This window comes from Penicillium expansum (assembly GCF_000769745.1).
Source record: "Penicillium expansum strain MD-8 chromosome Unknown contig46, whole genome shotgun sequence".
NCBI lineage: Eukaryota > Fungi > Ascomycota > Eurotiomycetes > Eurotiales > Aspergillaceae > Penicillium > Penicillium expansum.
Window position 1 is genome coordinate 233,958 of NW_015971183.1, and position 25,904 is coordinate 259,861.

Below are 25,904 nucleotides of genomic sequence, written 5' to 3' on the forward strand. Positions count from 1 at the left end.
GCGATCGCTACCCCGTTGCCACCTCCGAAAAGAGGCAGATACACAGGATGGGCCCGGTTGGATTGGGGAATGATGCGATGCTTTGATGAACACTTCGTTCCAAGGATTATCTATTAGAGTTTCCTGCGGTTCAAACGTCTCGAGGCTTATGCCCTCCCTTGTTTACACTCCAAAACTAGAAAATAAAGCACGAAGATTGCACACAAAAGGAGCGCCGTATTCGCCGTCTATTCTTGTTCATATGTAATTTCTATCATCGATCTCAAGGATAATCAGATCCTCACTCGGAACAACCAATTATCCCCTCTTTTGATGCCCGATCAATTGTGGGCCAGGGACAGTTCCGCCTGACGGAACATTCCGAGGACAGATAATCAGATACACAACATTTAAAGTTATTTAAAACGTCTGCAGTATGGAAAATTGCGAATCTGACCTCTCATTTCTTCCTTAACACTAACAATGGCTTCCAAATTGACTGTCACGGGCATCCAAGGCCGCCAAATTACAAGTAAGTCCATCTTAGCCCTAGATGTGACCATTGCTAACCCCCGCAGTTCCAACGGGACTCTTCATTCACAATGAATTTGTTCCGTCCTGTACCGGTCAGACGCTAGTTGTAGAAAATCCCTCCACTGGAAACCAACTCGGGACAATCTCCGCCGCAGGCCCGGAGGATATCAACAAAGCTGTTGAATCTGCCAAGTCAGCCTTTAAAACATGGAGAACAGTTCCTGGACCCGTTAAATACCAGCTATTGCTCAAACTTGCAGATCTGCTCGAGCGCGATGCGGAAGATTTGGCATCTTTGGAGGCTGTCGATGCAGGAGTTCTGTATACCGATTCAATCGGAATGAACATCCCTCAGGCCGTCGGCTGTCTGCGATACTATGCGGGCTGGGCTGGGAAGATTGATGGCAAGACACTTGACATGGATGGTGGAATTGCCTACACTCATCGCGAGCCTTTGGGTGTCTGTGGCGCGATTGTGCCTTGGAATGCTCCACTGTAAGTCTTCCACTCCCAGCGGCCTATTCGCTCTGAAACGCCAAAGACGTCTAACTGGTTTTCAGGATGATCACTATTTGGAAGCTGGCTCCTGCTCTGGTCACTGGTAACGTTTTGATCATCAAATCCTCCGAGAACTCGCCACTGTACGCCCAGAAGCTTGCCGAGCTGGTGAAGGAGGCCGGTATTCCTCCTGGAGTTGTGAACATCGTTACCGGTGAGGGCGCCAGCGCAGGCCAAGCTCTGTCGGAACATATGGATGTACGCAAGATCGCCTTCACTGGCAGTGACCTTTCAGGCCGCAAGATCTTACAAGCAGCATCCCGAACAAACCTAAAGAAGGTCAGTCTTGAACTGGGCGGCAAAGGGCCGTCTATTGTCTTTGACGACTGCGATATTGAAAATGCACTTCTCTGGACTCGCATTGGAATCACAGCCAACAATGGACAAATCTGTGCGGCTGGGTCCCGTATCTACGTCCAGGCCTCTATCTATGATCGATTTATCGAGGCTTACAAGAAGGCCGCCGCGGATGCTCCGACAGTCGCCGGTAATCCATTGGATGCTTCTACCACAAAGGGGCCGGTGGTTAGTCGTGTGCAGCATGAGAAAATTCTTGACTTCATTCGTCAAGGAAAGCAATCTGGAGCCAAGCTTCTATTTGGTGGTGAGCGGATCGGTGATAAGGGATATTTCGTCCAAAATACTGCTTTTGCGGATGTTGGCGATGATGCGACAATCATGCGAGAGGAGATCTTCGGTCCTGTTGCGGTAAGCAATCTTCCATGCAAGGCTCTATAATTTTGAATACTAATTTGGACATAAATTACAGAGTATTGCCAAATTTACCACCGAGGAGGAGGTCATCTTCAAAGCTAATGATTCTCATCACGGCCTCAGTGCTGCCATCTTTACCAACGATATTAACCGCGCTCATCGCGTGACTAAGGAACTTGAGTCAGGCCAAGTGACTGTCAATGCGTGGGCGATGCTCAGCCCCAATGTTCCATTTGGGGGAGTGAAGCAAAGTGGATTTGGACGAGACATGGGCGAGGATGCTCTTGAGGGTTGGACTACTGTGAAGGCTGTCAAGTATAACATTCTTCCACGACTCTGAGTGTCATATGTGGTGAAATAGGCTTCCAGCTCTCAATTTGGTGCGGGTTTTTCTTGATGATCCTGCTTATAAATAGAACCGTATATCCTTACAATATAGACCATTCTTGTGCAGTCCTATCTCCTGTCGTCCTCTCGCTAAGAGGGAAGAAAGACACTAAGAACAACGCACAAATGTTCCGGGAAAAAAAGACTCAGAGACGATCTTTGAAAAAGGCCAGCTAATAGCTGCTTACATTCCCTTCATTTTAAGTCTTCGCCCATCCTATTCCTTCTTGCCAACGGATGCACCAGTTGCGATTGGCTGCATTTTGTGGAAAACGTTCTTTGGATCATACTTCGCCTTCACCTCTTGCAGTCTCTCAAAGTTCACGCCATAGATATTGCTTACCACCGAGTCACCAGCTGGGTATGGTGTTAGTATCTATTGCGGTACAAATATTCTTGGGCCAATCGGACTCACGTTCTGCATAGTTGATGTACTGAGGTACGCTTGAATCCTCACCCTGGTCTTTGGTTCTGGCATCCAATTCAACCTTCCACTTGGACTGGACTTCTCGTGCCCAAGCGCGATGCTCCAGATCTTTGGATGGGTCGGTCCATTTTAGGAAAATGATGCCATTCTGAGTAGGATTTCGGCTTGCTAGGGCGGTCGCAGTCAGCGGCACTTCGCAAATCTTGCGCATATCGGTGAACTCGAGGATGATGGCAGATGCCTTGAGATCCGGTTCACTCTCAATTTTGGCCATGAAATCATTGAAAATCACCCTTGCAAAGTGAGGATCCAATGGCGGCTCGTAGAAAATGCCCTTAAACGACTTTCGACCACCGTAGGTTGCAACGGGGTTCTGCAGGGTGTTCACCACAGAGTACGGGATCATATCAACGGTGTTCAAAACTGGCTCAAGGGCTATGAAGCTGGCGAATTTCTTTTGACCTTCTTCGCGTGGGCCATTGTAGAAGCCAATCACGATGATCATCGGCCCAGATCCATCTGGTGCCAGTGCAAAAATGCACATCGCACCGAAGCGAGAGTCGGGATTTGCCAGAGTTTCATTCAAAGCATCCATAATTCCTTCCAATTTATCGGGAGTGAATCCAAGGAGGCCAGAGTACACTGGATCCTTTTGGTCATAGGCCTGGTAGGTAAAGTCTACCACGACACCAAAGTTGTACCCTGCACCTCGCAGCCCCCAAAACAGGTCGACATTCTCAGTGGCAGAGGCCGTGACAATACGACCATCGGCTAAAACGACGGTCGCCGATAGTAGATTGTCAATAGTAAGGCCATACTCTCCGCTCAGCCAGCCATAGCCACCCCCTAAAGTGAGACCACCGACGCCAGTGTGGTTCACGGTACCCCCTACGGCCGCCAAACCGTGGGCTGCACCAGCTTCATCGACTTCCTTCCAGGTTGCTCCACCCTGGGTGGTGATAGTCTTCTGCTCGATATCTACCGTCACTTGGTTCATACGCGACAGATCAATGACCAGGCCGCCATCGCTCGAGCTTGTGCCGGCGGTTGAATGGCCTCCACCTTTCACGGCAAGGTCGATACTATATTCCTGCGCCCACAACAGCGCGATCGAGATATCCAACGCATCAATTGGTTGGACTACCACTCCCTGTAACTTATCAGTCGGTTATCTTGTTTGTTATGTTTAGGTTCCTTACCGCATATTTCATTCCAGTGTCCGACCAACGGACTATGATATCTTTGTAACCCTCTGATTCAGGTGTATAGATAGTCGCGGCCTTGAGGCGACTCCGCAGAGCCTCAAGAGCTGTAGCATTGATCTCGGGCATGGTTGAGAGTGGAAGAAATGGTGGACACAAACATTTACCCCGCGGGTTGTGGGTATTTCCGTATTTCCCTCGGGGTAACACTTAAAGTTACACTTGTCTAACATAAAAGAGTAAAGTTGAGATCGGTAGATATCTGCAGGTAGCCTTGGAAATTGACTGTACTTTGTATTTTGCTTTGATCCACGCAGAACTTTCTGTATGAGTTTGGGTTGTCAAGATCTCTCGGCTGTTATTGGGGAGTATATATATTTGAGTTGAGCAGTGATTTACTTCACAATTTTCTTGGAAATCGTATACGTGGGCCTATACTGCATGTACGGGAATTATAATATTGGAAAGGTGATACTGGGGGCTAGGAATAAATTGTCAAGCTGAAAATCTCTTCATACTCGGAACAGAAGCCCAGATTTATTGACTTCACTTCCACTCTAGATAGCTCCTGAATTGTGGAATTTGTAATAGAATCAGACATAAGAATAACAAAGCTAGATTTTATTAACTAAAAGCAGCCTGAACTGAAATATTTGCCTCTGATACAATACGCTTCAATTTGTATGCAGAGAAAGGCATAAGCGATGTCAAACTGCATCGGCAGTGTTGATCTTGCTTCCGTGGATAGTGCAGATTCTTGGCAAGTTGGAATGCCGAGTCAGTAGCCGATTCCATGCTAATTACGGCGAATTAACTGGGATTCTCTCCGACATTTCCTTACTAGGCTATTTTAGGACCTGCTGAGAATACTTTGCATACAGCTCCGAATACCACCGCTGGCCCACATCCGGGTGGCTTAGGATGCGATTTCTCAAGTGAGCCTCGCCGAACTACGATTCGTTAGTCCCATGTAAAAAACCATTAAATCAGAACCACTCACGCAAGAGTACAAAGGAGAAAGGAATTCACTCGGCACATCAACTGCCCGTTTCTTCTTGTCGTCGGAGGCTGGAATTCGTTGCACGATATGAGCAGCGGATTCCTTGAGCTGATCTAATGTCAAATCTAGTCTAACACCCTGGAAGAACGGGATGCTATAACGCGTCTGAGAGGTGGGCGCCTAGGAGTAGCAAGGGATTAGAAACGTCGTCCAGTGACGAATAGTACGGTGAACATACGATGACTCGGTGGGTCGTGGCCGCGCAGATTCCTCCAGTAATTGCTTCAAATCCCTGCTGGATATTCACTACTAGACTCCCCTCAATAGGAGGCACATCGATCCATTCTCCATTCTTGTTGAGTACCTGTAGTCCTCCTGTGTTGTCCTGGGAGAGGAAGGTAAACAGGCCCGCTGAGTCCTTGTGAGGGCCAACACCCTGGGAGTTTTGCGCTGCGGGTGGATATTTAACAAATTTTAGTCGGCTCATGTTACCCTTGAAACCATCAAAGGTCTCCCGCGGGAGGGACAAGCATTCTGCAACGAGGCGTACGAATGCTTGCGCCAGGCTATCGGTCTTCGCAATGTATTCGTCGACCAAATCTTGAGCCCCTGGGTAATCTGGGTACTTTTGAGGGTTAGTAGTCGGGACACGCGTCCAGGGGGGTGACTTACCTGATTAGGCCCTTCAAGCCGTTGCCAAAAGGGGTCCTGCTCTGTCCAGGGTTTCACGCCAGGAGTGCCAAAATCAAATTGCTAGAGCATCCAGAAAGTCAGTGCCCCAGAAATGTAGTAAATTCCAAAAGGAAATAATCTCACCTCGCGCAGATCTGTTTTTGCCGCTGTGGTCTCGGCACCGAGGCGAGTATAGCCGAGAAACGATGGTGAGTTAATCATGTTGCATTTCTCCTTGTCCTGTGTCGACAGGGCAAATAGCTTGGGTAGACTTTCATGAGCATGATGAATTAGGCTCTATTTCAATTTCGGGTTAGCATCTCGGTCACCCACATTGGTTGTGACTCGCACCTCTAATCCAGTGTTGGTCAAATATAGGAACCCAACGACGAAGATGGCTTCCCGCAGATTTGAGAGTTCCTCATCTTTCGTCACAGGGTTGTTCAACCGAGCGAAGTCGACGATCGGCACGGATGAAAATGTTTCTGTCATTCCGCCTATTGGAATCAAGTTGAAGTGCTTTCCTTTTGGTCGCGATTCGCTTTCCCCGCAAATCCAGTACGGGGTGGAACAGGGATTACTCAGCCACAAGACACAGGGGACGAAATTGTATGGGGAATATTCTGTATGTTGTATAGTCTCAGTCCTAAGTTGGATAATTAAAATGTGTCAAACACCTGAAGATCTGAAGATCTGAAGATCAGGTTGTCAAAGACTTCATTAACTAATGCGATCACGCCATTCACCCCGTAGTGTTAACCCTCCACCATGAACATGTACACTCAAAAATAGTATACAGCGTGAATTTCCTACGACCAGCGCTGACTCTGAAATCACAAGGGGAAATGAATGCATATGCTTCATAAATTGGGCGATTGATGGAATTATAACATCCCCTTTCGTATCCGAATGCCAAGATCGGGATTCCGTGTTGAAACCTCGGAACCCTTGGCATGAACTCACTCCTGATGTTTCGAATCATTTGTGGAAGTTCTTCCGGCGAAGAGGTCCCATGGATAAATTAAAAAGCAGCTCATCGCTGATGAATATTTCTCCATCCAAAGGACCTCCATCCAGTAGGGTGTGCACGGGTGTCGTGTTCTTGGCCCGGAAGCTCTCCATCCCGCTCTAGACTGAGCGCTTCGATAAATTTATGCCAAGCTTTGTGTCTAAGAGGAAACTGGCGTGATCTTGGCTGTCACAAGGGAGCCCCTGGAGCATCAATCTGACACTTGACGCGTCGGAGAATATGTCCATCACGGCAAATCTTCGGTTCAGCCAGACCGGAATAGATTATCCACCACGCAAATTCTCCAACAATCAGGACAATAGTGGATGTGACTTGTCTCAGGAGCTTCCACAGCCCAATGGAGCTCCTGAGTGGTATATAAACCCCTTGGTCGACCGTGATATAGTCTTGATTTTTTGATATCAACACTCCCTCATTCACTCACTCACTCACTCGGGCAAAGGATCCTGGCGATTCAATCTGCTCTTTCATTCATTTAAATTTTCTTTTAATATCCAAAATGGCTCCTTTTAACTTGATGGCAGTTTCTCTGCTCGGCTGCTTGTCCAGCCTTGCACTGGGAGCTCCTACTGCAACCACCTATCTGGGAAAGCGCGCAAGCGTCAATGATGTGAGTACCAATGCGTGGTTCGTTCAATAACCTTCGATTAATATACTAACATCACTCTGATTTAGGTCGCTACTGGCTATGCCAGCCAGAATGGAGGCACCAAGGGTGGTGCTGGTGGCACTACTACCACTGTCTCGTCGTATGCTGCCTTCACAGCTGCCGTTACGGGCGATGATGCCAAGGTTATCATTGTGGACGGCACCATCACGAAGGCGGCCAAGCAAGTCCGTGTTGGAAGCAACACTAGCATCCTCGGCAAGGACTCTAAGGCAATCCTGAGCGGCTTCGGCCTGTACGTTGTCATTTCTACCATCAATGCGAGGTGATACTAAACCAATATAGTCTGGTCAAGGAAGAGAGCAACGTCATCATCCGCAACCTCGGTGTGCAGAAGGTGCTTGCCGAGAACGGTGACGCCATTGGTGTTCGTAAGTACATTATGCTGAAGGATATCCATTGAGGAAGCAGGAGAAAGGCTGACTGGGCTTAGAAAAATCCACCAATGTGTGGATTGACCACTGCGATGTCTCATCTGACAGGGACCACGACAAGGACTACTACGATGGACTCATCGATGTAAGTTCGAATCACAAGATATGGAATCCGAACAAAGCACATATGCTAATATGAAAAAGATCACCCACGCTGCCGACTACGTCACTGTTTCTAACACCTTTATTCACGACCACTGGAAAGCCTCCCTGATCGGACACTCCGACAGCAACAGCGCCGAGGACACCGGTCACTTGCGTGTCACCCAGAGCAACAACTTCTGGTACAACATCAACTCGCGCGGTCCTTCCTTCCGTTTCGGCACTGGCCACATCTACAACAGCTACTACGAGAACGTCTCCGACGGCATCAACACCCGCAAAGGCGCCCAGCTCCTGGTTGAGTCTAACACCTTTGTCGGTAGCAAGAAGCCCCTCTACTCTACCAACTCTGGCTATGCTGTGGCCAATGGCAACGACTTCGGTAGCGGAGAGAACGCTGCTGAGGCTGGAACCCTGAAGTCAGTTCCCTACGACTACACCCTGCTTGGCTCAGCCAAGGTTAAGGCTGCTGTTGTTGGTACTGCTGGTCAGACACTTACCTTCTAAGCGAAGTTGTTGCGAGAAACTTTGTGACAAATGGTGAATCGCTCTTTTGGCAGGCGCAATTTGTGTCTATCATTTGGTTTGAATTTGTTTCAGCTTAGTCTTTAGGAAATATCTAATTTTTTTGCTTGCAATACTCTGTACTATCTCGTAAACGTAAAGTACACAGTGCGTGACATTATGGGATTAAAGGTCCGATAGGGCATAGCAGAGCAGCCCTCCAACCAAATCCAAAACGGTGAGATAGAGAAAAGATGGAAACATGACGGAGTTTATGGGATGGAGGGCCCATGTATTATTCACACCGTCCGGCATTGGTTTAATAATTCCACAACTGAATGAAGATGTACAAGTTGGATGGAATGTATTCAAACTATTTTGGTAGGTTCCATGGTTGAGTGAGCGGCACGGCCTAGGTATGTACTTGATGTCCTCTGCCACTTCTTGGCCTTCCCTTTCCACTTTAAGGCTCCGGCCTTGGCGCCTCTTGCTCACTGAGCAGCCTGATTCATACTGAGCTGAGCAAAACGCGGGAGTAGCTAAGTCAAGCTCACCTCAATAAAATGCACCGCGCCAGCCTTATCTAAATGCAGTTGTTCACCAGACCTCTTGACCGTTGTGCCCTCAACGAAAGGCTGGCGCCATCAATTTGTTGGTCGATCCTGGTTGTTTCGCCTGAAATACATAAAATTACAGCCAAAAAACGCATAATTTGAGTAGCTATAGGATCTTAGCATATTTACTATTTTTATTACCCAACATTACCCAATTGGGTATCTAGGGGTTGGGTTAGGTTTTCTAGTATAACCCAAACTCCAGCTGAGGTCCAACCTTAGAAAGTTTGGCCCTAAAACTTAACCCAAAATTGGGTTGAGAAGCCTAGTTGCGGCCCGTCGGCCCCGAAACCATATCTCGGTGATGTAGGCCAATAGCGAAAATACCCCACTACCCCTTGCGTTCAATACTTTGCATATTTTCTGGGGATCTTTGGCATATTTGGTTACTTCAGGGCGTCCACTTATCTATTTTAGAAAATTCCTAGATCGACTCTACTCCTATAGGTGGCCTTACGTTCAATACTCCGCATGTTTCCTGGGGATCATTGGCATATGTGGTTACTTCAGGGCGTCCACTGATCTATTTTAGAAATGCCCAGATCGACTCTACTACTAGGTATGGGTGGTTTTAAGATACATATCACATTCAAAGTATATAAATACTCACCTGAGCACCTCTGATCAAACTGGTATTTCAACCCATCCATCCAACTTCCACAAATATCGAAAAACCTCATTCAACTAGCAAATATGAAAGTCTTCACATCGATATTCGTGTTAATTGCATTGGCTACCTCCCAGGCAATTGCTGTACCTACAGGTAAGCCCCTGTCTCACTTTCAATGCCGCCCATTATACGGCTATTTTAACCAAATATAGCCGAGGCTGCAGACCTAGAGACGCGCGCCAAATTTTGCGTTGATATCAAAGTATGCCACGGCTACAACTACGAGGGTGGCTGCTATAGCGAATGCAATAGGCCTGGTACGGGTTACGGTATTAGAAAAGAATATCGGAAAAATGCCGGCTCGTTCAAAATTGAGACCAAGGGTTATAACTGCCAGGTTGGATCGTGAGTTTACCATCTAGCTCTGCTAAGCATAGGAGCTAATATATGTCAAGATCCGATCAAGGCACGCAATCAGTGAATTACCCTGGGGTCAAGAGACTCAAGGATGGATGGATCAATAACATTGAAGGCTATCAGTGCAACAAACTCAAATGAGCGATACTGCCCAGGGGTGCGGAGGTTACGAGGGAAGTTCAAATTGAGGTTACTACGTGTTGTGATCTCCGGCTACTAGTGTGGGGTCTATATTTCAATATATACCTCCCACAGTTAGAGAATATCATGTTTCCCCGTGGAAAGCTATCAGGTCCACCAGGAAGTAATCGCGAGCTTAGAATCAATTCCAATATAGACTCAAATCCTATGTAGTGATTGAAGGTAAGCCTTGGAAGCTTTAGAGAACCAGTAAATTCATTTGTCTTTGATGGGGGCAGGCGCTTAGCATAATTGTGAAATTAGTACGGAGTATCCCTCACCCACGTTAGCTCTTCGGCTCAACTGCACTACCGGATGTGAGGTGGCGTATCGCAGACCACGTAACACATACCTCCCCTGCACAACCTGTCATCAGTCAAAACAAAAACCCGACCATGCGTCTCATTCGCACAGCACCTCCCCATGAACTCGGTGAATATCAAGCGAATGAAGTCTCAAGGGTCGCATATGCATGCCATTCTCCCCCATCGGTGGGACAGAGGAGGCTGATCCCCGATAAATGGATAAATTGCAAGAATCACGCGCGCGGCGGTGTTGTATCATACAAACAGAAACATGTTGTTTACGTTATATTACACACGGTCAATACCTGTTGGGGCTACCTGCTTATGCGTCGTGTGCAAGTTATGCACGGAGTAGGTAAACGTGACTTCGGCCACCCCGAGGACAAACCAAAAGTAACATTGAGCAGATGCAAGTCCAAGTAAATGTAAGAGAGACTGATATTTTTGCGGAAACTTCCAGGAACATATCCATTAGATGTATACTGGGAGCTAATTATCGGGTATCGATTAATTCAAATGATTCACGCTCTACTCCGTAGTCCATGCACGCTAACCCAAACTCCACCACTGTTTTTTTTTAAAACGCCATTTCCTCCTCATAGAGTCCGATCTCTCAAAAATGAATCCAGTGAGACTAAGTCTTCACTAGGTGCTGGCGTGGGGAGGGCCATCTTAGTTGCGTCAAAGGCCCATGCAGCCTCACGTGCGTTTTCGTTGGTTTTGAGATGGAAAGTCATCATCCACTCTTTTATCCTGCCCTCTAAGAATCCCATCTCACGGTTTCGTTCCCACATACGACGGGACTCTTTGAACGCATGGTTGATTGTATCGCGACGAAGACTCTCGTACGCATCAAAAACCTCCGTCAGTGGCTCCGAGCGATAGCTTGTGAGAATTCGAGAGAACAAGATTGCGTCATCCAGTGCGTATGCAGCTGACTCGTCACGCGGAGGCATCTGTATAACGTGTTAGAAACAACAAATAGAACTTTGTTTTGGCATGATTGAGACATACCGCATGTGCTGCATCGCCCAGCAAAATCACTCGATTCATGCACCAACGCCCTCCGGGGGGAACTTGATATACGGGATAAAGCATCCAGTCCGCTTCACTCTCTATCATTTCTTTGATACAGGGAATGGTACATTTACCAAAACGGTCTCTGATCTCCTCGCGGAGGGCGCAGCGAATTTTGTTCTGGGTGGCCCAATCCTGACCGGGAAGGAGTCGATGGCGACTCAGCGATTCCTGACTAAATTGAACGATAGCCGCAGCGAAGATCTGTTCGCAATCACGGTCACAATAGCTGGCCAGCATTGAGCCATGTCGTGAGATATTGAGCGATGATGTGCGGAAGTGAGCAGGCGATGAAAGTGTAGCCGTGTCAATCGTGGCTTGTAAAAAGGAAAGCCCCGTGTACTCAGCCGGCCGGTCAACGTCCACAAATCGGGTCCGGACCGCCGAGTGGACGCCGTCGCAGCCGATGACTAAGTCTCCCACTGCCGCTGTGCCATCCAGGAAATGCACAACGGCTCTATCCTCGAATTCCTCGCCACCGATCACTTTTTTGCCGAAGACAATCTCCACATTCGGAGTGCGCTCCGCCACGGTCAACATGGCTACGGATAGAGCAATCCGCATAACCCTTCGGCCCTTGTATCCGCCAAATCCCTTTCCTTGGTTGTCTGTGAATTTGATGGAGCCGATCGAGCGACCCGAACGCATAGAGAAAAGTTCAATAGCGTCAACATCAGCACCGCCCTCAGAACCCATCCGGTCTAGCTCATCCAGCACGCCCAGCTGTGCGAGATGTCTCTGGGCAACGGGAGTCAGATTGATAGCACCGCCTGAAGTCGATAATACGTCATGGCGCTCATAGACCGTGATTCTCAGGTTCGGCACAAAGGGAGAGAGTTCCCGGGATATGGACAGTGCACACGCGATGCCGGCGATGCCAGCACCGATGATAGCGATATCCTGTGGGGGGCGGAATGGCTCCATTTCGTGAATTGAGAATAGAGTGTCTCAGGATTTGTAGAAGAGAGAAATAAGTATGAAGGAATTTCTCTTGGTATGAGCTTGTATCGCAGAATTTTTTCAACTGACAACTCCGGGATCTCTCATCCAGAAATAATATATTCTATGCACCTAAAAAAACTAACGAGCAGGCTAGAAGCCTCTAAGGTTCGGCCGGGGAAGGAAATCCTTCGGCCTCTGCATGTCCGTGGAATCCGTGGTGGAGTCTCACGAGACACAACCATGGTTATCACAAATTCGAGTGTATAGCTCACATTGAGGTATCTTATTGATAAAACCTACAACATAGGATATAGGGGTACTCCGTATCTAGGTAAGCCTTACCGAGTGGCGCGGAGTCTGGGGGAACCTTAGAAGGTCCGTGGGAAGTTTATACAAAGAAAATAGATGAAACTGGATGAAAATAGATGACCTCACAGTCAATTACGGAAGGAGCTCGGGGGAAACTAGGGAAACTAAAGAGCGGAAGGCACCCGTCGGACCGGAGAAATTGACAGCACCGTTTGACGGGTTGCTTTTTTTTGTCTTACTTTTTCAATTCCATTTTGGGACTAAAAGGGTAGAAGACCAATACCTACAGTCCTTACAATCCACTTTTGAACACAGATCCCAGTTCCACTTTCGCTTCCAAGTTTTTTGTACCTTCAAGTCTGGGGTTGTGTGCTATTCAATATAAAATTCTACCTCGGCAAGAATTGAGTGGCCCCATCTAACCTTCTATGCGCATTCTAACGGTATCGGCTCCCCGTTTGGTTCTTTTGTTGCGCTAAGTTTTTAAAAAAAATTTAACTTTTTTTTTTGGCTTTTCTGCCTTTTCTGCCTTTTCTTTGTTTTTCTTTTGTTTTAAGCGAGATAGACATGTCAACTCCAAACATTGGTGAAATGTGGAGGAGTGATATTGAGCACGAGTCATTCTCATGTGAAAACTCCACCAGAAGACGTTTGATCCTTTTGACCCGGCCGTTGCGGCACAGTCGATTTTAAATTCCAGAAGGCGGTGAAGGAGCAAAGTCCGCACATCCCCGCTGCATTGGTTAGCGTTGGGACATGAAGAAATCAGACAGGGGGATACGAACCCAATACACAATTCATTCCATAATATCCGATTTGTTCCGTACCATATCCCGAAAGAATCGGCCCAATAAACATCCCCAGCGTCCAACTGATACTGGAGGCGGATATGGCTCTCGAATAACCCCCATTCGGACCGAAGATTCCGGGGTTTTCTCTTTCGATCTCATCAACGGCTTCTGGAAAATCATTATGATCCACTTCTCCACGTGACCGTCGGAAAACAACTTACGAGTGGCTTCCATCATCCCCACCCCGTTGAGCAAGCATATCACAATTCCGATACCTGTGACAGCTACGCTGTATATGACCGAACCGGTCGTCTCTTCACTGGCCCAGGGGAACCGTTCATCCCCAGGAACACCGATCAGCCACAGTAATGGTACCAGAAGAGCAAACCCGATCGTGGTCGGGTACCGAGTCCCCACTCGATCCTTCAGCCAGCCGACAGGAACGCTAAAGAACACCGCGGGGCCCTGGAAAGCGGCGAATAACAAACCAGCGGGGAGGCTTCCCCAATGGAAGGCATCGCGCACATGGAGAGGAAGCGTTGTGTCGAAGCTGGCGGTTAGAACGGCGTAACAGAAATAACTAACCACACCACCAATGAAGCGACCGTTGCTACACAGGCATAGATAGAATTGTATACCCGTTTTCTCCGATATAGCCTGACTGCTTACCTGTTGATCCGGGTCATGCGATGGTGACAAAAGTGCCTCTCTCTCTGGATCCTGCCCGGCCCGCTCCGCGCGAGGAGATCCACTGTCACGCGATCGCTCTAGCATCAAACATCGCAGGATCACATCAAACACAATGACGAAAAGCACACTCGACCAAGCCACCCAATACCCACATACGTCGAACAGAACACCAGCCACAAGTGGCCCACCCGAGGTTCCTACGCCAATGGCAATAGTCACGAACCCATACATTTTGCCCAGCTGGTCGGCCGGAACGTTCTCCGCCAGGGTAGCAAAGCCTACCACCCACAGACCAGTGCTGGCAAGAGACTGTACAAGGCGTCCGGCAAAGAGAGTGAATACTGCGCTGACATTAATCACCTCGCTGCGAATGTCATCCGTGGATTGTTAGCCACTACTTACATGAAGTCGCCATGGCGAGCATCAAAGAGCCTAGCAATGCGCCCGCAAGTCCATATAATAGCCAGGCACGTTTCGCGCCCGAACGATCGGCATGAGACCCGATTAGGGGACTTGCCACGACCATGATGAGTGCGGTCTGGGATAGTAGCGCTGTGCTTATGCGCTGGGTGAGCGAGACATCAAGTCCCAGTCGATGTTCGAGCACGAATGGAAGGAGTGGAACGAGAAATCCATACAGATACATATCTATGGACTGGGTCAGGATATGTTTTTTTATGGGGTATCTGCGCAAAGAGCCTACCTGTGAGCAAAGCCACTGCCACTGTCGCGACGATGAAATAAGTGGATGATCTCCATTGAAACCCCCATGGTTCTTGGTGGTCTGATGAGGCTCTCATGGTATCCCGGGTTGCTTCATGAGCTTACTGTGAGCTTAATGGTCGGGTCAGGAAAAAAAAAGGGGGCTGTTCTTGGGTTTAACACAGACCAACTGCCACTTGTAGTCTAGACTCGCTTAATAATGTCTCTATTAAAATCTATGCACTACCCCTGTGGCAGGATCGCAGAGGATTCTAAGTGAAATTATGGTATTGCCCGACATGTTCCGGCTAATAACAAGCCAAACTGGGGTGGTTGAGGGGTACCCCCCTGGCCTGTCAAAATCTGTCGGCAGAGCAAGGAGGCTTACATTAGTGAATTGGTACTTTCAGAAAACTGCGCCACCATATATCAACCACAAAAAGAGAAGAAAATAATGAATCGCAATACATGTATAAATACTACCAATCATAATAGAGTAGTTTAGACACGGATTAAGTATTTCGAATGTAGATCGCAGCCGATGTGCACTACAACACTTAAAATCCACACATCTGCCACAACACAGTTCTAGAACTTCAAATAAATTCAATCATGCATTTGGCATTAAAAAATTCGTTGACTCGTGATACATTGCATCATATCACTGAAAACACACGTTCGCCTCGCCGAGGTCAATTCCCTTCCCCTAGTCCGCATCGCAAAAGGTATAGAATAGAAACGGGGTGCATATAAAAACAATAACACAAATATAATCCCTTCACATCAAAGTTTCTTGGTGACAAGCCAGCGTCCACTCTCCATCCGACCCTTGACTCCAAGTCGTCGAGCCCGAGGCAGTATATTCTTTCTTCCCTCGCACAGCGCGGACCTTGTATGTGACAACGCCTGCCATCAGATCGACGATAATGACTCGTACCTCCTCAAACTGGTAGGCATCGAATCGGTGGAAGGGTGGTCGAACGGCTTTCTTGAATGCGTCCTCGTCCTCGAGTGTGATGATGCGCATTTGAGGGAATAGGAAACAGGCCTCCGGGTTGCTGAGTTTCCAGATGGCTGGTGCTGGATCGGCGGATGTGAGGGCTGTCCACAGTGCTCGCTCTTTGTTGAGGAGGTCCTCACGGATACGTTCGTGCATTGAAGGCATGGTAGGTATGTGGTTGTGTGGTTATGGCTTGTGAAGGACTTGGGCTGGTGGGGGTATCGAGGAAACACGCCGTTTGAAATGCGTTGCGATGCAGATGCGAATGGGATATTATTTTCAAGAAGATAAAACTAGAAGCCAAAATGTAAATCAACAATGACTTTGAGCGTCCCTGGCCTTGATTTTATTGTTTTGCCATCCGCTGGTACCTATATTAAAAAATGACGTCAGATGACGTTGAGCACCAAACATTTTAATCTCCGGGGATCAACATATCCTGTGCTATTTTGATTCGAAGTACCGTAAATTCAGTAAGATAGTGTGCTTGACATGCGTCATGCTCCACGTTTCAACGTCCGGCAGTCAGTGGCTTGAAAGCCCCAGTATCACTGGGCCTGGCGCATCCACTGTTCATCCATGGAAGTGTAGTTGGATTTTTTTAGATTGGTGCTCGTCACCAATAAGATGGTATTATTGTTACATTCTATGGGGCAATTCTTCCTGGGATAGTTGGGCATGGACACGTTACACACGTACCTGTGCTATATCTTCCGTGTTTTCCTATTGAGCTGCTTGAATGGAGGCGCGTGGACTACACACATAGTCACGCCTATGATAACTGATCCTATGGAAATGCTCACTATGTATATGTTCACTAATTATTTAGTGATGCTCAGTGTCCGATGAAAAGTACTGATTCCTTAGACCACCATAGATTATCCACACCTCCAGTGGAATAGCCCTATGGGGTCGTTTGTACTACAGTAATATTTCGATCATTGATAGTATTGCTCTAGCCCTCATATTGTGGAGTATCTAGACTATAATCTCATCACGTCTCTTGAACTTGGTACGTTGATATAATATCCAATCCTTTTGCTTTGCATGTGTCGGATGGACGGATACTGGTATATGCTAGTTATAAGGATGTCCAACTGAAGTAAGGTGTCTTGTATCTGGATATACTGTAGTGATATCAGATATTAATTCCAAGGGAAGAATATGTACTCCGTACTCGATGAATAACGTTGCTCTTGGTGGACAATTTATTGGTTATTGGTGGCGGAGATAGCGGCGGGATTAACAGATTCTGGGGGCCGGGGTTCTATAACAGACGGAGTTGACGGCGGAAAACATATTGATTGTTTAGCTATTTAAGAGTCAGTTCGCAGTCCTCTTGCTATGAGAGTATCAGAACAGACAATTTTATTTACTTTATCCCTTCTTCGTCAACACACACATTGATTATTTGCCCAGCTTGAAACCAACAAAATGGCAGCATTGAGCAAACTACCCCTTCGCCAGCTAGGTCGCAATGGACCTTTTGTCCCTCGACTGGGCTTGGGATTAATGAGTGCGAGCGGAACTTACAATGCGCCTCTATCGGAGGCTGACCATCTCGCTTTCATGGATGAAGCTTACAAGCGAGGCGAAACGTTCTGGGACACTGGTAGGTGCATTCATACAAATAAAACGAATATAATGCTAATGGGTTCTGTACAGCCGATAAATACGGCACGTCCGAGGACGTTCTAGGCAAATGGTTCGCCGCCAACCCTGACAAGCGCGAAGATATCTTCCTGTCCAGCAAGTTTGGCATAGTACTGACACCCAACCAAAAACCGGCCTTCAAGATCGATTCGACCCCCGAGTACTGCCGGAAAGCCATCGAATCATCTCTCCGCCGTCTCAATCTACCCTACATCGACATGTATTACATCCACCGTCTGGACAAGGTCACCCCGATCGAAAAGACCATGGAAGCCATGGTCGAGCTCAAGAACGCAGGGAAGATCAAATACATAGGCTTGAGCGAATGCAGCGCTGAATCACTCCGACGCGCATACGCAGTCCACCCCATCACGGCTGTCCAGGTCGAATACAGCCTTTTCTGTCGTGCCATCGAGTTCCCACAGACTCGTCTTCTTGAGACCGCGCGTGAACTCGGAGTCGCTATTGTATGCTACAGTCCTCTTGGTAATGGCTTCCTCGCCAATACCATCCATACCAGAGAGGATGTTAAGCCCGGGGATGCTCGGGGGCATCTTCCTTGGCTCAGCGAGGATAATTTGGAACAGAATGTGGCCGTTGTCGAGAAGATCGCGAGCATCGCTGCGTCCAAGGGTGTTTCATCCGCTCAACTGGCTTTGGCGTGGTTGCTTGTCCAGGGAGATGACATCTTTCCAATTCCTGGAACAACTAAGGCACATCGGCTGGTTGAGAATCTGGAGAGTGTGCACGTTTCCGTGTCGGCGGGCGAGGAAAAGGTGTTGCGGGAGACAGCGGATGCTATTGTGGGTGCTCGGTTCCAGGAAATGACTGGTTATGCTTTTGCAGACACACCGGTGCTGTGAAATGTATGATTTGAGTGTTTGTGTCGCTGCAATCACAACGGTTCAACACCTTGGCCTTGTTTCCCAGGCTTTAATAGCCTAGTTATTCAACTAGCTTGGGTTTGTTTATAGAGAATAACAGATTCATTTCCTCTCTTGTCACATCCGATACCGATTAATGATACTCGCGGTAGTGATCCAAAATTCTTAGTCGCAATTCGGGGGATCTGGAGACGTTTCACATGAGACATGGAGCCTGCCAAAATACGGCAATGGGAAGCTTATCCTCTGATCTTCGATTATCGCCTGAGTCTCATTGCTCTCTTGGGTTTCAGGCTCCAGCCATGTAATATATTCGGCTCCGTTTGCTGCATACTCCTCCATGCGTACTAATGTAGATAGGATCTTCACACAGGACTGGGTCAGGCTGTCTTTATGAACGTTAGAGATTTCCTCCATAGCATGAATCACGCCATCAATGACAGCCAAGTCCCTAGGACGCTGGTGCTCTAACACATTTTCTGTCTTGAGGCGATGCCCATCCATATGTATCATCAGGAGGCACATTGCAGAAGAAAACGCCTTCTCCACAAAGCCGCGGTGTGGAATATTCTGGAGGGCATTAAGGATCATGCCAAAGTGAGCAAGAAGCTCGCGGCTTGCGTAGAGAATGGCCAGTTTGCTGTACGCATAGTTTGGTGACGGATCGGCAAGTATTTGACGATGTGGTGTTGATTCTAGACTGAGGTATTCTAGAAGGTATGGCTGATGAAGAGAAACCACCAGATAGAATTGATGCATCTGCGTCAGAATCCGAACAAACTGTTCTGGTGAGTTTAGATCTAGTATACCATTACCTAGCAATGGTAAAGCCCACCAACCCACGGGGGGTATACGGCTGGCCCTTTTGAGCTGAATATCGATGTCCTGTGTCTCTTGGTAGACATTGACAGGGGTTTCGTACATGTCAGGTTGGTTTCCATGGTGTTTCTGCATGCGGAGGTTTCTGGCAATGATCCTGCCTACGACCACAACATGGATGCGCTCCAACTGATCAGACCACCGGTCAGCGACAATTTGCCGTTTACCAGTGAGCTGACAGTCCACATCGACAAAAGGAAGTCCTAGCATAAGGGATAGAAAGCGATCACTGTAGACTAAACGGAACCATAGGGATTCTGCACGGTTGTCCTCATGCTTCCGACATGGGAGGAGCAGCAAGCGGGCGATTCCTAATGCGCGACGGAAGAGAAGTCGGGCATCCTGGAGATTGCCTACATGGAGATGAAAGCGAGCCTCCAGACTGAGTGTCTCTACGCCATCGAGAGAGTCGACGAGTAGGTCCTGGGAGGTGATATAGCGAGACGCGACGCCGATAAAATAATGTGCCATCTCGGGACTAGGCTGGTCAAACCGGAGCTCTAGCACGTTCTGCTTCGGCTGCTGTAAACATAGGGCAAGTTGGACGATTCTCTGCGCAAGGTGCACTAGCTGATTGGACTCCGATGAAGATTGGAGGTCGACCTGGGTAGATGTAGTTGAACAGAATAGCAAATGAAACGGTCGAACACGGAGCGGGCTGCGATCCAAAATTTGCTTAAAAATGACAGCTGATGGAAGTAATGATTGAACATGGCCCAGAGAGCCTCTCTCGAGAGTGGCATAGTTGCCTGGCCTGTGAGAATGTATCGCCCTGGGGTCTACAATATTCTTGAACAAATTTTTGTTCACCTGCTGGTTGACCGGTGATCTTTGGGATGGTGAATGGGCCTTTTGGTGCTGTATCAGCGTCGCCACTAGACCCTCAACGTAGTTAAGGCGCCATTCCACGGCTTGATAGCTTGTATCTTCGGGATTAGGGCGGTCCTGGCTGATGCACGGCACTCCATTGTGCTGGCAAAAGACACATATTGTTGCAGAAGATGTGATGAACTGGCATCGAATCTTACGATTCTTACATTCCCAGCAGCTGAAAGTGCCTTTCCGGATCTTCCGGCGCTTCTGTGTCGGTTCGCTGGGAGTTTGTGATAGGGAGCTCATTATGAATGGTACGGCTACCTCATAAGAGCCAAGGTTTATATCTCGGCGATTAATCGAGGGGCCCTCGCAAGGGGAGGTGGGGACGCTATCCGCGACAATGAAATGATTGGCTGATATTGTTAGTACAGAATTCCCAAGGTTGCTCTACAAATTGTAGTAACTAGGTTCTTCGTAAAAGAGGAACTCTAGCTTCTGAGTCGTTTCATTCTTATTAGTTTGATACAGCGTAACATTCATAAACTAAACAGACAAAAAGTGATCAAGGTCAAGAGTGGTTTGATATATGCCAGTTCGTTCGGAGAGCAAGTGAAAATACCCTCAAATTTGAAAACAGCTATTTGGTAGACAACAAGCACCGCTTCTCTCACGTTCTCAAAAAAGAGCTCAGAAATAGAACGTCACGCCACAAAGTGTCGGCTTTCTACTCCCTTACCCCAACAACCATACTAAATATTGCATCGATACCATCAAATCTACTTGTTTCCTGCTCTTACCAAATCACCAAACCTAGTTCCAGCTTCTCGGGCTAAAACAGCTGGCTTGCCCACCTCCACAATCTCGCCGGTATCCATCACCACCACCCTATCAAAGTCCATAATCATGTCCAATCGATGACTGACTGCAATCACCGTGTAGTTCTCGAACTCGGTCCTAATAGTCTCCTGCATTATACGTTCGGTCTCCTGATCCACGCTTGAGCTCACTTCGTCCAGAAGCAAAATACCGCCGAGCTGCACAGCCGCCCCAAATTTGCGCTCTCGAACGGAGCGTCTGAGAAGGGCTCGGCCAAACGAGAGCAGCTGCCGCTGTCCATTGCTGAAGCTTGATGAGTTCATTCCGGCGGCTAAGCCGCCTCGCTCCTTGACAAACTCCCATAAGCCGACGGATTTAAGTACGGTCTTGCACTCCTCAGGGGTAGCCTCCTCAGACACATCAAGATTGTTCTGAACCGTAGACCCATCGGGCAAAAAGACGGCCTCTTGGGGCACTGCGATGATGCGCTGGCGTAGCACGGATCGGTTTAGCCGATGGAGCGGTAGGTCGTCAATCACGATGTTCTCTGCCGTGGTGGCTATTGGATCCAGGAGCTTTAGAAGCAGGGCGACGAGGCTGGATTTGCCGCTACCGGTGCGACCACAAATAGCAATCTTTTCTCCCGAGTTAATAGTTAGTTGTATATTGCGGAGAGCAAGGCTGGTGGCCTCATCGTTCTGATCGTCAGTGCTAATGATATGGTCAGCGTTACTTCTGACGGAACGTGGCTTATAATACTTACGCATATTTTGCTGAAACTCCCTTCAGTTCCACCACGCCGCGCTGAGGCCACTGTTCGGGTGCGTCGATGTCCTCTCCATCTCTATCCTCGGGCTCAACCGTCTCAGTAAATGTCTTGAGTCTAGCAATTGCACCAAGCGAGGTTTCAAGTTTAGTCCAAAAAAGAACAATGCCAGTGAGGTTCTCTCCAAAACTCAAAAGACTGTACAGAGCAGCACCGGTGAATGAAGAGTTAGAATGGAATCGCACGGCAAACGTTGTCAGCCCTACTGCCAACAGCATCACTACCACGTCGAGGACAACATTTAGCCATTCCTGGATCATGAGAAGGAGATACGAAGGTCGCTGGCTCGAAGTCAGAAGACGGGCGTTCTTATGGATATCTTCACGGATAAAGCCTATGTGCATTGCGTTAGCAACAACGCATCAACCGAACGCACAGCTAGTACCTACCGAACGCTCGCAAAGTTGTGATGCCTCTAACAATGTCAAGAAAGTGCGTGCTGAACATATGTCAGTAACGACGTGAGGATACATGACGATATGCTACTATTCACTTACTATAGCGGGCTTTTGGCCTCTAGGTCGAGCAATCGAAGTTGCCTTGAAGTGCGCAGGTAAAACTTTTGCAGCACATACAGGAGGGCGGCGAGGAAGGGGAAGGTGACGGCCAAGTAGGGAGCCGCCGTAAGCATAACAGCCATTTGCCCAATAACTTGGGTAATCTATCCATTCGTGTTAGCTACTGTACTTAGGTTTCTTGAATAGTTCATCATGGGTTAGCCTACCGAAAAGAGGGTGCTGACTGTGGCATCTGGCAGCTCCGTGTCAATAAGGTTCAAATCTTGCGAAAACAAGTTTGTTGTAACACCAATGTCGGTTTCGGTAAAGAAGCGGAGTGGTGCTCGGAACAATGTCTTCAAAATGTCCTCGTGTAGGTTTGCACCAGCGCGTTTGATGGAGACGATCCAAATGGAGGCGCCAAGTAGGAAGAGTGAGATTAAGGCAGAGATCTGAAACAGCGCGTAGATTCCGGCCCAGTAAGCGGAAGAGTGCGCTGGGCGTTGCAATTGTATGTCGTTAACCCAATATGTGAGCCCTGTGGTACGCCGTTAGCTTCCAGGCACCCTCCTTCGGAATGCATACCGTATTCAAAGACATGGAGTACTTGCAGATTGTGGAAAAATTCAGGAAGAAGCCCCAGAGTGAAGCAAAGAGAATGGCAGACCCTGCGAGCAGCCGTCCCATGCTCTTCATGTACTGCTTGTAGACGGTGCCATCTCCAACTTTCCGCGACGCATCCATATTGGGGGTAACGATAAGCTTGGCTGCTTTTATCTTCTCTGCCGGCGATGAAGATTCCTGTGCGCTATTTTCGATGCTAGATTCCTCCGAGGTTGTCTTGCTTTCGGACAAGCCCTTCAACCCCACACGGTGGACATAGCCATTACCAGCCATTAATGCATCAAATGTGCCCTGCTCACTAATGCCACCGTCTCCGCCAAGGGCGATAACGTGGTCTGCCGCCTGTAGGTGTCGGACGCTGTGAGTGCAGAGCAGAACGGTGGTTTGGCGGCGTCTTAATAGTCCTGCTGGTCCGAAGACTTTGCGGAAGACTTGCTCTTCTGTGTCCGCATCTAAGCCACTGAAGACGTCATCGAGAATAAGGAAGTGGGCTTGTAGGTATAGGGCACGTGCTAGAGAAATGCGCTGCTTCTGGCCTCCGGATAGAGAGATGCCGTCGGAACCTACGTTTGTCTCATCGCCTTGTGCTAGGGTGTCAAAGTCAAAGGCGAGAGACGTTGCCTCGATGACCTCAGCATATCTATCCTCGTTCACCGGAGAGAAACCTATAATGTTTTCCTTGATGGTTCCGTTCAACACAAACGCAGTCTGGTCGCAGAACCCGACGAACGAAGCCGAGGCATGTGTGCGTAGTGTGACTTTGCCTTGATGAAAAGGAATTTCTCCAAGTAGCGCCTTGCAAAGAGTAGACTTGCCCGAGCCAACAGGTCCGACAACAAGGGTAAGTGACGAATTTGGTATCTTGGCGTTGATGTCTTGTAGGACAAATTTATCTTGCTCCCATCCGAAGCTTCCATTCTCAATGACCACTTCGGACTCGGGTGACGGCTGACTGCTAAGCGAGTCCTTTTCGGAGTGTTTCTCGAAGGAAATTGCGACTTTACGGAAGTCTTCGCGAGTCTCGCACTCCATAAAGGCCTGAATTCTGCTAATGCAAGCTAGGCCGGAGATGACTTCGGGAATAGTCTGGAAAATCTGCGATAGGGGCTGTGTCATAAGGGTTAGGAAAGAGAGATTTGTGAATACCTTTGACGAATCTAGTCGACTCTGTGTAAAGGCAAACGTTAGGGCCGGGCTGATAAGCAATGGAATAAAGCCAAGCAGGGCGGCCCCGATATAGATCTTACGATATCGGACTCCTGCCGTAAGCTCCTCGACTCGGAGCTTCTGCACAAATGTGCTCACGGACGAAGAAAGACCGGATATCTTAAGATTCTTCATACTAGCGATGACAGTAGCTGTCAAACCAACGCGCTTCTGCACTAGGGACATCCATCTCCTCTGCGCCGTTCCGATAAACTTCATGAGAATAGCAAGGCTCAAGAAGCAAAGAAGCACAACGACGATAGGAGCCACAAAGACAACGCCGAGTCGCCTGTCCAACATCCACGCGCATAGTGCCACCTGGATCAGACTTGCCCAGACATCATGCAGTTGTCGAAAACCCATTCTGATTCGCTCAATATCGGTGCTCATTAAGGTTAGCGCAGCGCTGTCGTCATTCCCGATGCGAGCATTTGTAGCCGTTATGAACGTCTCAGTGACGAGAATAGATCTCAGCATAGTGCGCATACGATGATGATAGTATCTCGTATATATGTTAGTGTCGCGTAATATAATTCACCCCGTCATCGTCATAAGCTTACCGGTGGAAGGCCCAGCTAATCACAATGCCAGAGTAGATAAAAAAGCTGGCGCCAATAAAGCCGTAGCCAACATTTTGGTTAAGCATATTCCCCGAGAGGTAATTGAGGAGCCCCTCGATAAAGAGTGGCTGAGCAAAGGAAAACCCCAAGAGGGCGAGACGGGGGATAGTAGGGAGTAGAAGTGGACCTATAAGCGTGCGCATAAGGACCTTGGTAAGGCCATACTTATCACCCTTCATCTTTGGTATGGCAAGATGTCGAGAGAATTTCTCGTGCAGTCTTGTTGGGTCCATGGCACCATCCAGGGGGTATAGATCATTGATAGACAGAACCTTATTGTATCCGGTTAGGAACAATCGGTTGAGCCAGAAGAAGACACCAAGGGAGAAGATGCCACTTGTTTCCTCTGGGCTATGCTCCTTTTTGTCCCAGTGAACCCATCTGGATTTATGCTGGGATTCCAATAGCAGCACAACAACTTTGACGGCCACAGCGGCAGTAAAGAGGTTGCTATAAGCGCGCTCAGTAGATACGGCGGATGATAGTGATAAGTAGAGCGTCCTCGACTGGGCTGCGTCGAGGAGAAGCGTCAGGATCAAGTAGCTCATTAGCAGCATAGACGGCCGAGGGGTTCGAGAGTGCTCAACGACACTTAGAGGCAGCATGGCAACGGCCGCTAGCAGCTTGATGACAGAGGTCGCCATGAACATAGCTGTGGCATGAAAGTGACCAGCGGCGGCTAGGACGACGAGCGCAAGTTGAAGCGCTGCGTACGCGGTAATGGCACCCTGCAATGGTATTAGCAAGGTACCGTGCTTGTGTGGGGTTATGAGGCTATAAAACTACATACCACTTTGACAAGTCGAAAGACGGAAGCGTTAACGACGATGGGCCTTCGAGAAAGGGAAATTGTCCTCCATAACGCGGGTATTATGAAGAGAGCAGATGGGATGATAGCGAAGAAGACTTGCTCAAAGTCTATGTTGAAGTCAAACTGCTCGCTGTTTTGCTCGAAGAGCGAGCCATATTGGGAAGAGAATGGCATTTCGGAGTAGCAGAAGCCGCCAGGTAGCTGAGGTGAGCTGGACTGCTGCCGGGTGCCCTGGAAAAGGGCTGTGCAACGGGTAGTAAGACAAGACGACGTGGGCAATGGAGAAGGAGGGCACGTTTAAATAGGGGAGAGTAGCAAGATGCAGATCATGCCAGCAGCGCAAAACGGTGCTGCTGAGCAATCAACGGACCAAATCGTCCGTGATGCTACCATAGAGGAACGCTAATTAATGCAAAAGCACGAAA

The 25,904-nt window shown here is 48.3% G+C and overlaps 10 protein-coding genes across 10 annotated transcripts; 4 read left to right on the forward strand and 6 right to left on the reverse strand.

Annotated features, from left to right (window-relative positions):
• Positions 1-462: 462 nt before the first annotated feature.
• PEX2_016420 (putative aldehyde dehydrogenase) lies at positions 463-2,125 on the forward strand (the record flags this gene model as incomplete). The annotated part of the gene is made up of 4 exons (XM_016738918.1): positions 463-511; positions 558-1,008; positions 1,074-1,779; positions 1,841-2,125. 4 exons carry the CDS (start codon positions 463-465, stop codon positions 2,123-2,125), a joined length of 1,491 nt encoding a protein of 496 aa, XP_016602435.1.
• A 264-nt stretch (positions 2,126-2,389) lies between these two features.
• Positions 2,390-3,930, reverse strand: PEX2_016430 (FAD-binding oxidoreductase; the record flags this gene model as incomplete). The annotated part of the gene is made up of 3 exons (XM_016738919.1): positions 2,390-2,529; positions 2,588-3,749; positions 3,799-3,930. 3 exons carry the CDS (start codon positions 3,928-3,930, stop codon positions 2,390-2,392), a joined length of 1,434 nt encoding a protein of 477 aa, XP_016602436.1.
• Positions 3,931-4,646: 716 nt separating this feature from the next.
• PEX2_016440 (isopenicillin N synthase family dioxygenase) lies at positions 4,647-5,965 on the reverse strand (the record flags this gene model as incomplete). The annotated part of the gene is made up of 6 exons (XM_016738920.1): positions 4,647-4,751; positions 4,802-4,981; positions 5,040-5,426; positions 5,474-5,554; positions 5,618-5,713; positions 5,807-5,965. The coding sequence occupies 6 exons, from the start codon at positions 5,963-5,965 to the stop codon at positions 4,647-4,649; spliced, it is 1,008 nt and encodes a 335-aa protein (XP_016602437.1).
• Positions 5,966-7,002: 1,037 nt separating this feature from the next.
• On the forward strand, positions 7,003-8,213 carry PEX2_016450 (pectate lyase family protein; the record flags this gene model as incomplete). The annotated part of the gene is made up of 5 exons (XM_016738921.1): positions 7,003-7,113; positions 7,179-7,405; positions 7,456-7,541; positions 7,604-7,689; positions 7,749-8,213. 5 exons carry the CDS (start codon positions 7,003-7,005, stop codon positions 8,211-8,213), a joined length of 975 nt encoding a protein of 324 aa, XP_016602438.1.
• A 1,304-nt stretch (positions 8,214-9,517) lies between these two features.
• PEX2_016460 (uncharacterized protein) lies at positions 9,518-9,992 on the forward strand (the record flags this gene model as incomplete). Its single annotated transcript, XM_016738922.1, has 3 exons — positions 9,518-9,587; positions 9,647-9,839; positions 9,890-9,992. 3 exons carry the CDS (start codon positions 9,518-9,520, stop codon positions 9,990-9,992), a joined length of 366 nt encoding a protein of 121 aa, XP_016602439.1.
• Positions 9,993-10,932: 940 nt separating this feature from the next.
• PEX2_016470 (FAD-dependent oxidoreductase) lies at positions 10,933-12,337 on the reverse strand (the record flags this gene model as incomplete). The annotated part of the gene is made up of 2 exons (XM_016738923.1): positions 10,933-11,292; positions 11,351-12,337. 2 exons carry the CDS (start codon positions 12,335-12,337, stop codon positions 10,933-10,935), a joined length of 1,347 nt encoding a protein of 448 aa, XP_016602440.1.
• Positions 12,338-13,288: 951 nt separating this feature from the next.
• Positions 13,289-14,671, reverse strand: PEX2_016480 (uncharacterized protein; the record flags this gene model as incomplete). Its single annotated transcript, XM_016738924.1, has 4 exons — positions 13,289-13,398; positions 13,450-13,623; positions 13,677-14,486; positions 14,548-14,671. 4 exons carry the CDS (start codon positions 14,669-14,671, stop codon positions 13,289-13,291), a joined length of 1,218 nt encoding a protein of 405 aa, XP_016602441.1.
• Positions 14,672-15,625: 954 nt separating this feature from the next.
• PEX2_016490 (nuclear transport factor 2 family protein) lies at positions 15,626-16,012 on the reverse strand (the record flags this gene model as incomplete). The annotated part of the gene is made up of 1 exon (XM_016738925.1): positions 15,626-16,012. The coding sequence occupies one exon, from the start codon at positions 16,010-16,012 to the stop codon at positions 15,626-15,628; it is 387 nt and encodes a 128-aa protein (XP_016602442.1).
• Positions 16,013-17,281: 1,269 nt separating this feature from the next.
• Positions 17,282-18,363, forward strand: PEX2_016500 (Aldo/keto reductase; the record flags this gene model as incomplete). Its single annotated transcript, XM_016738926.1, has 2 exons — positions 17,282-17,459; positions 17,513-18,363. The coding sequence occupies 2 exons, from the start codon at positions 17,282-17,284 to the stop codon at positions 18,361-18,363; spliced, it is 1,029 nt and encodes a 342-aa protein (XP_016602443.1).
• A 186-nt stretch (positions 18,364-18,549) lies between these two features.
• On the reverse strand, positions 18,550-25,653 carry PEX2_016510 (ABC transporter, integral membrane type 1; the record flags this gene model as incomplete). Its single annotated transcript, XM_016738927.1, has 11 exons — positions 18,550-19,169; positions 19,224-20,492; positions 20,544-20,622; positions 20,877-21,606; positions 21,659-22,055; positions 22,111-22,160; positions 22,219-22,382; positions 22,446-22,714; positions 22,785-24,550; positions 24,609-25,396; positions 25,459-25,653. 11 exons carry the CDS (start codon positions 25,651-25,653, stop codon positions 18,550-18,552), a joined length of 6,327 nt encoding a protein of 2,108 aa, XP_016602444.1.
• Between the last annotated feature and the right edge of the window lie 251 nt (positions 25,654-25,904).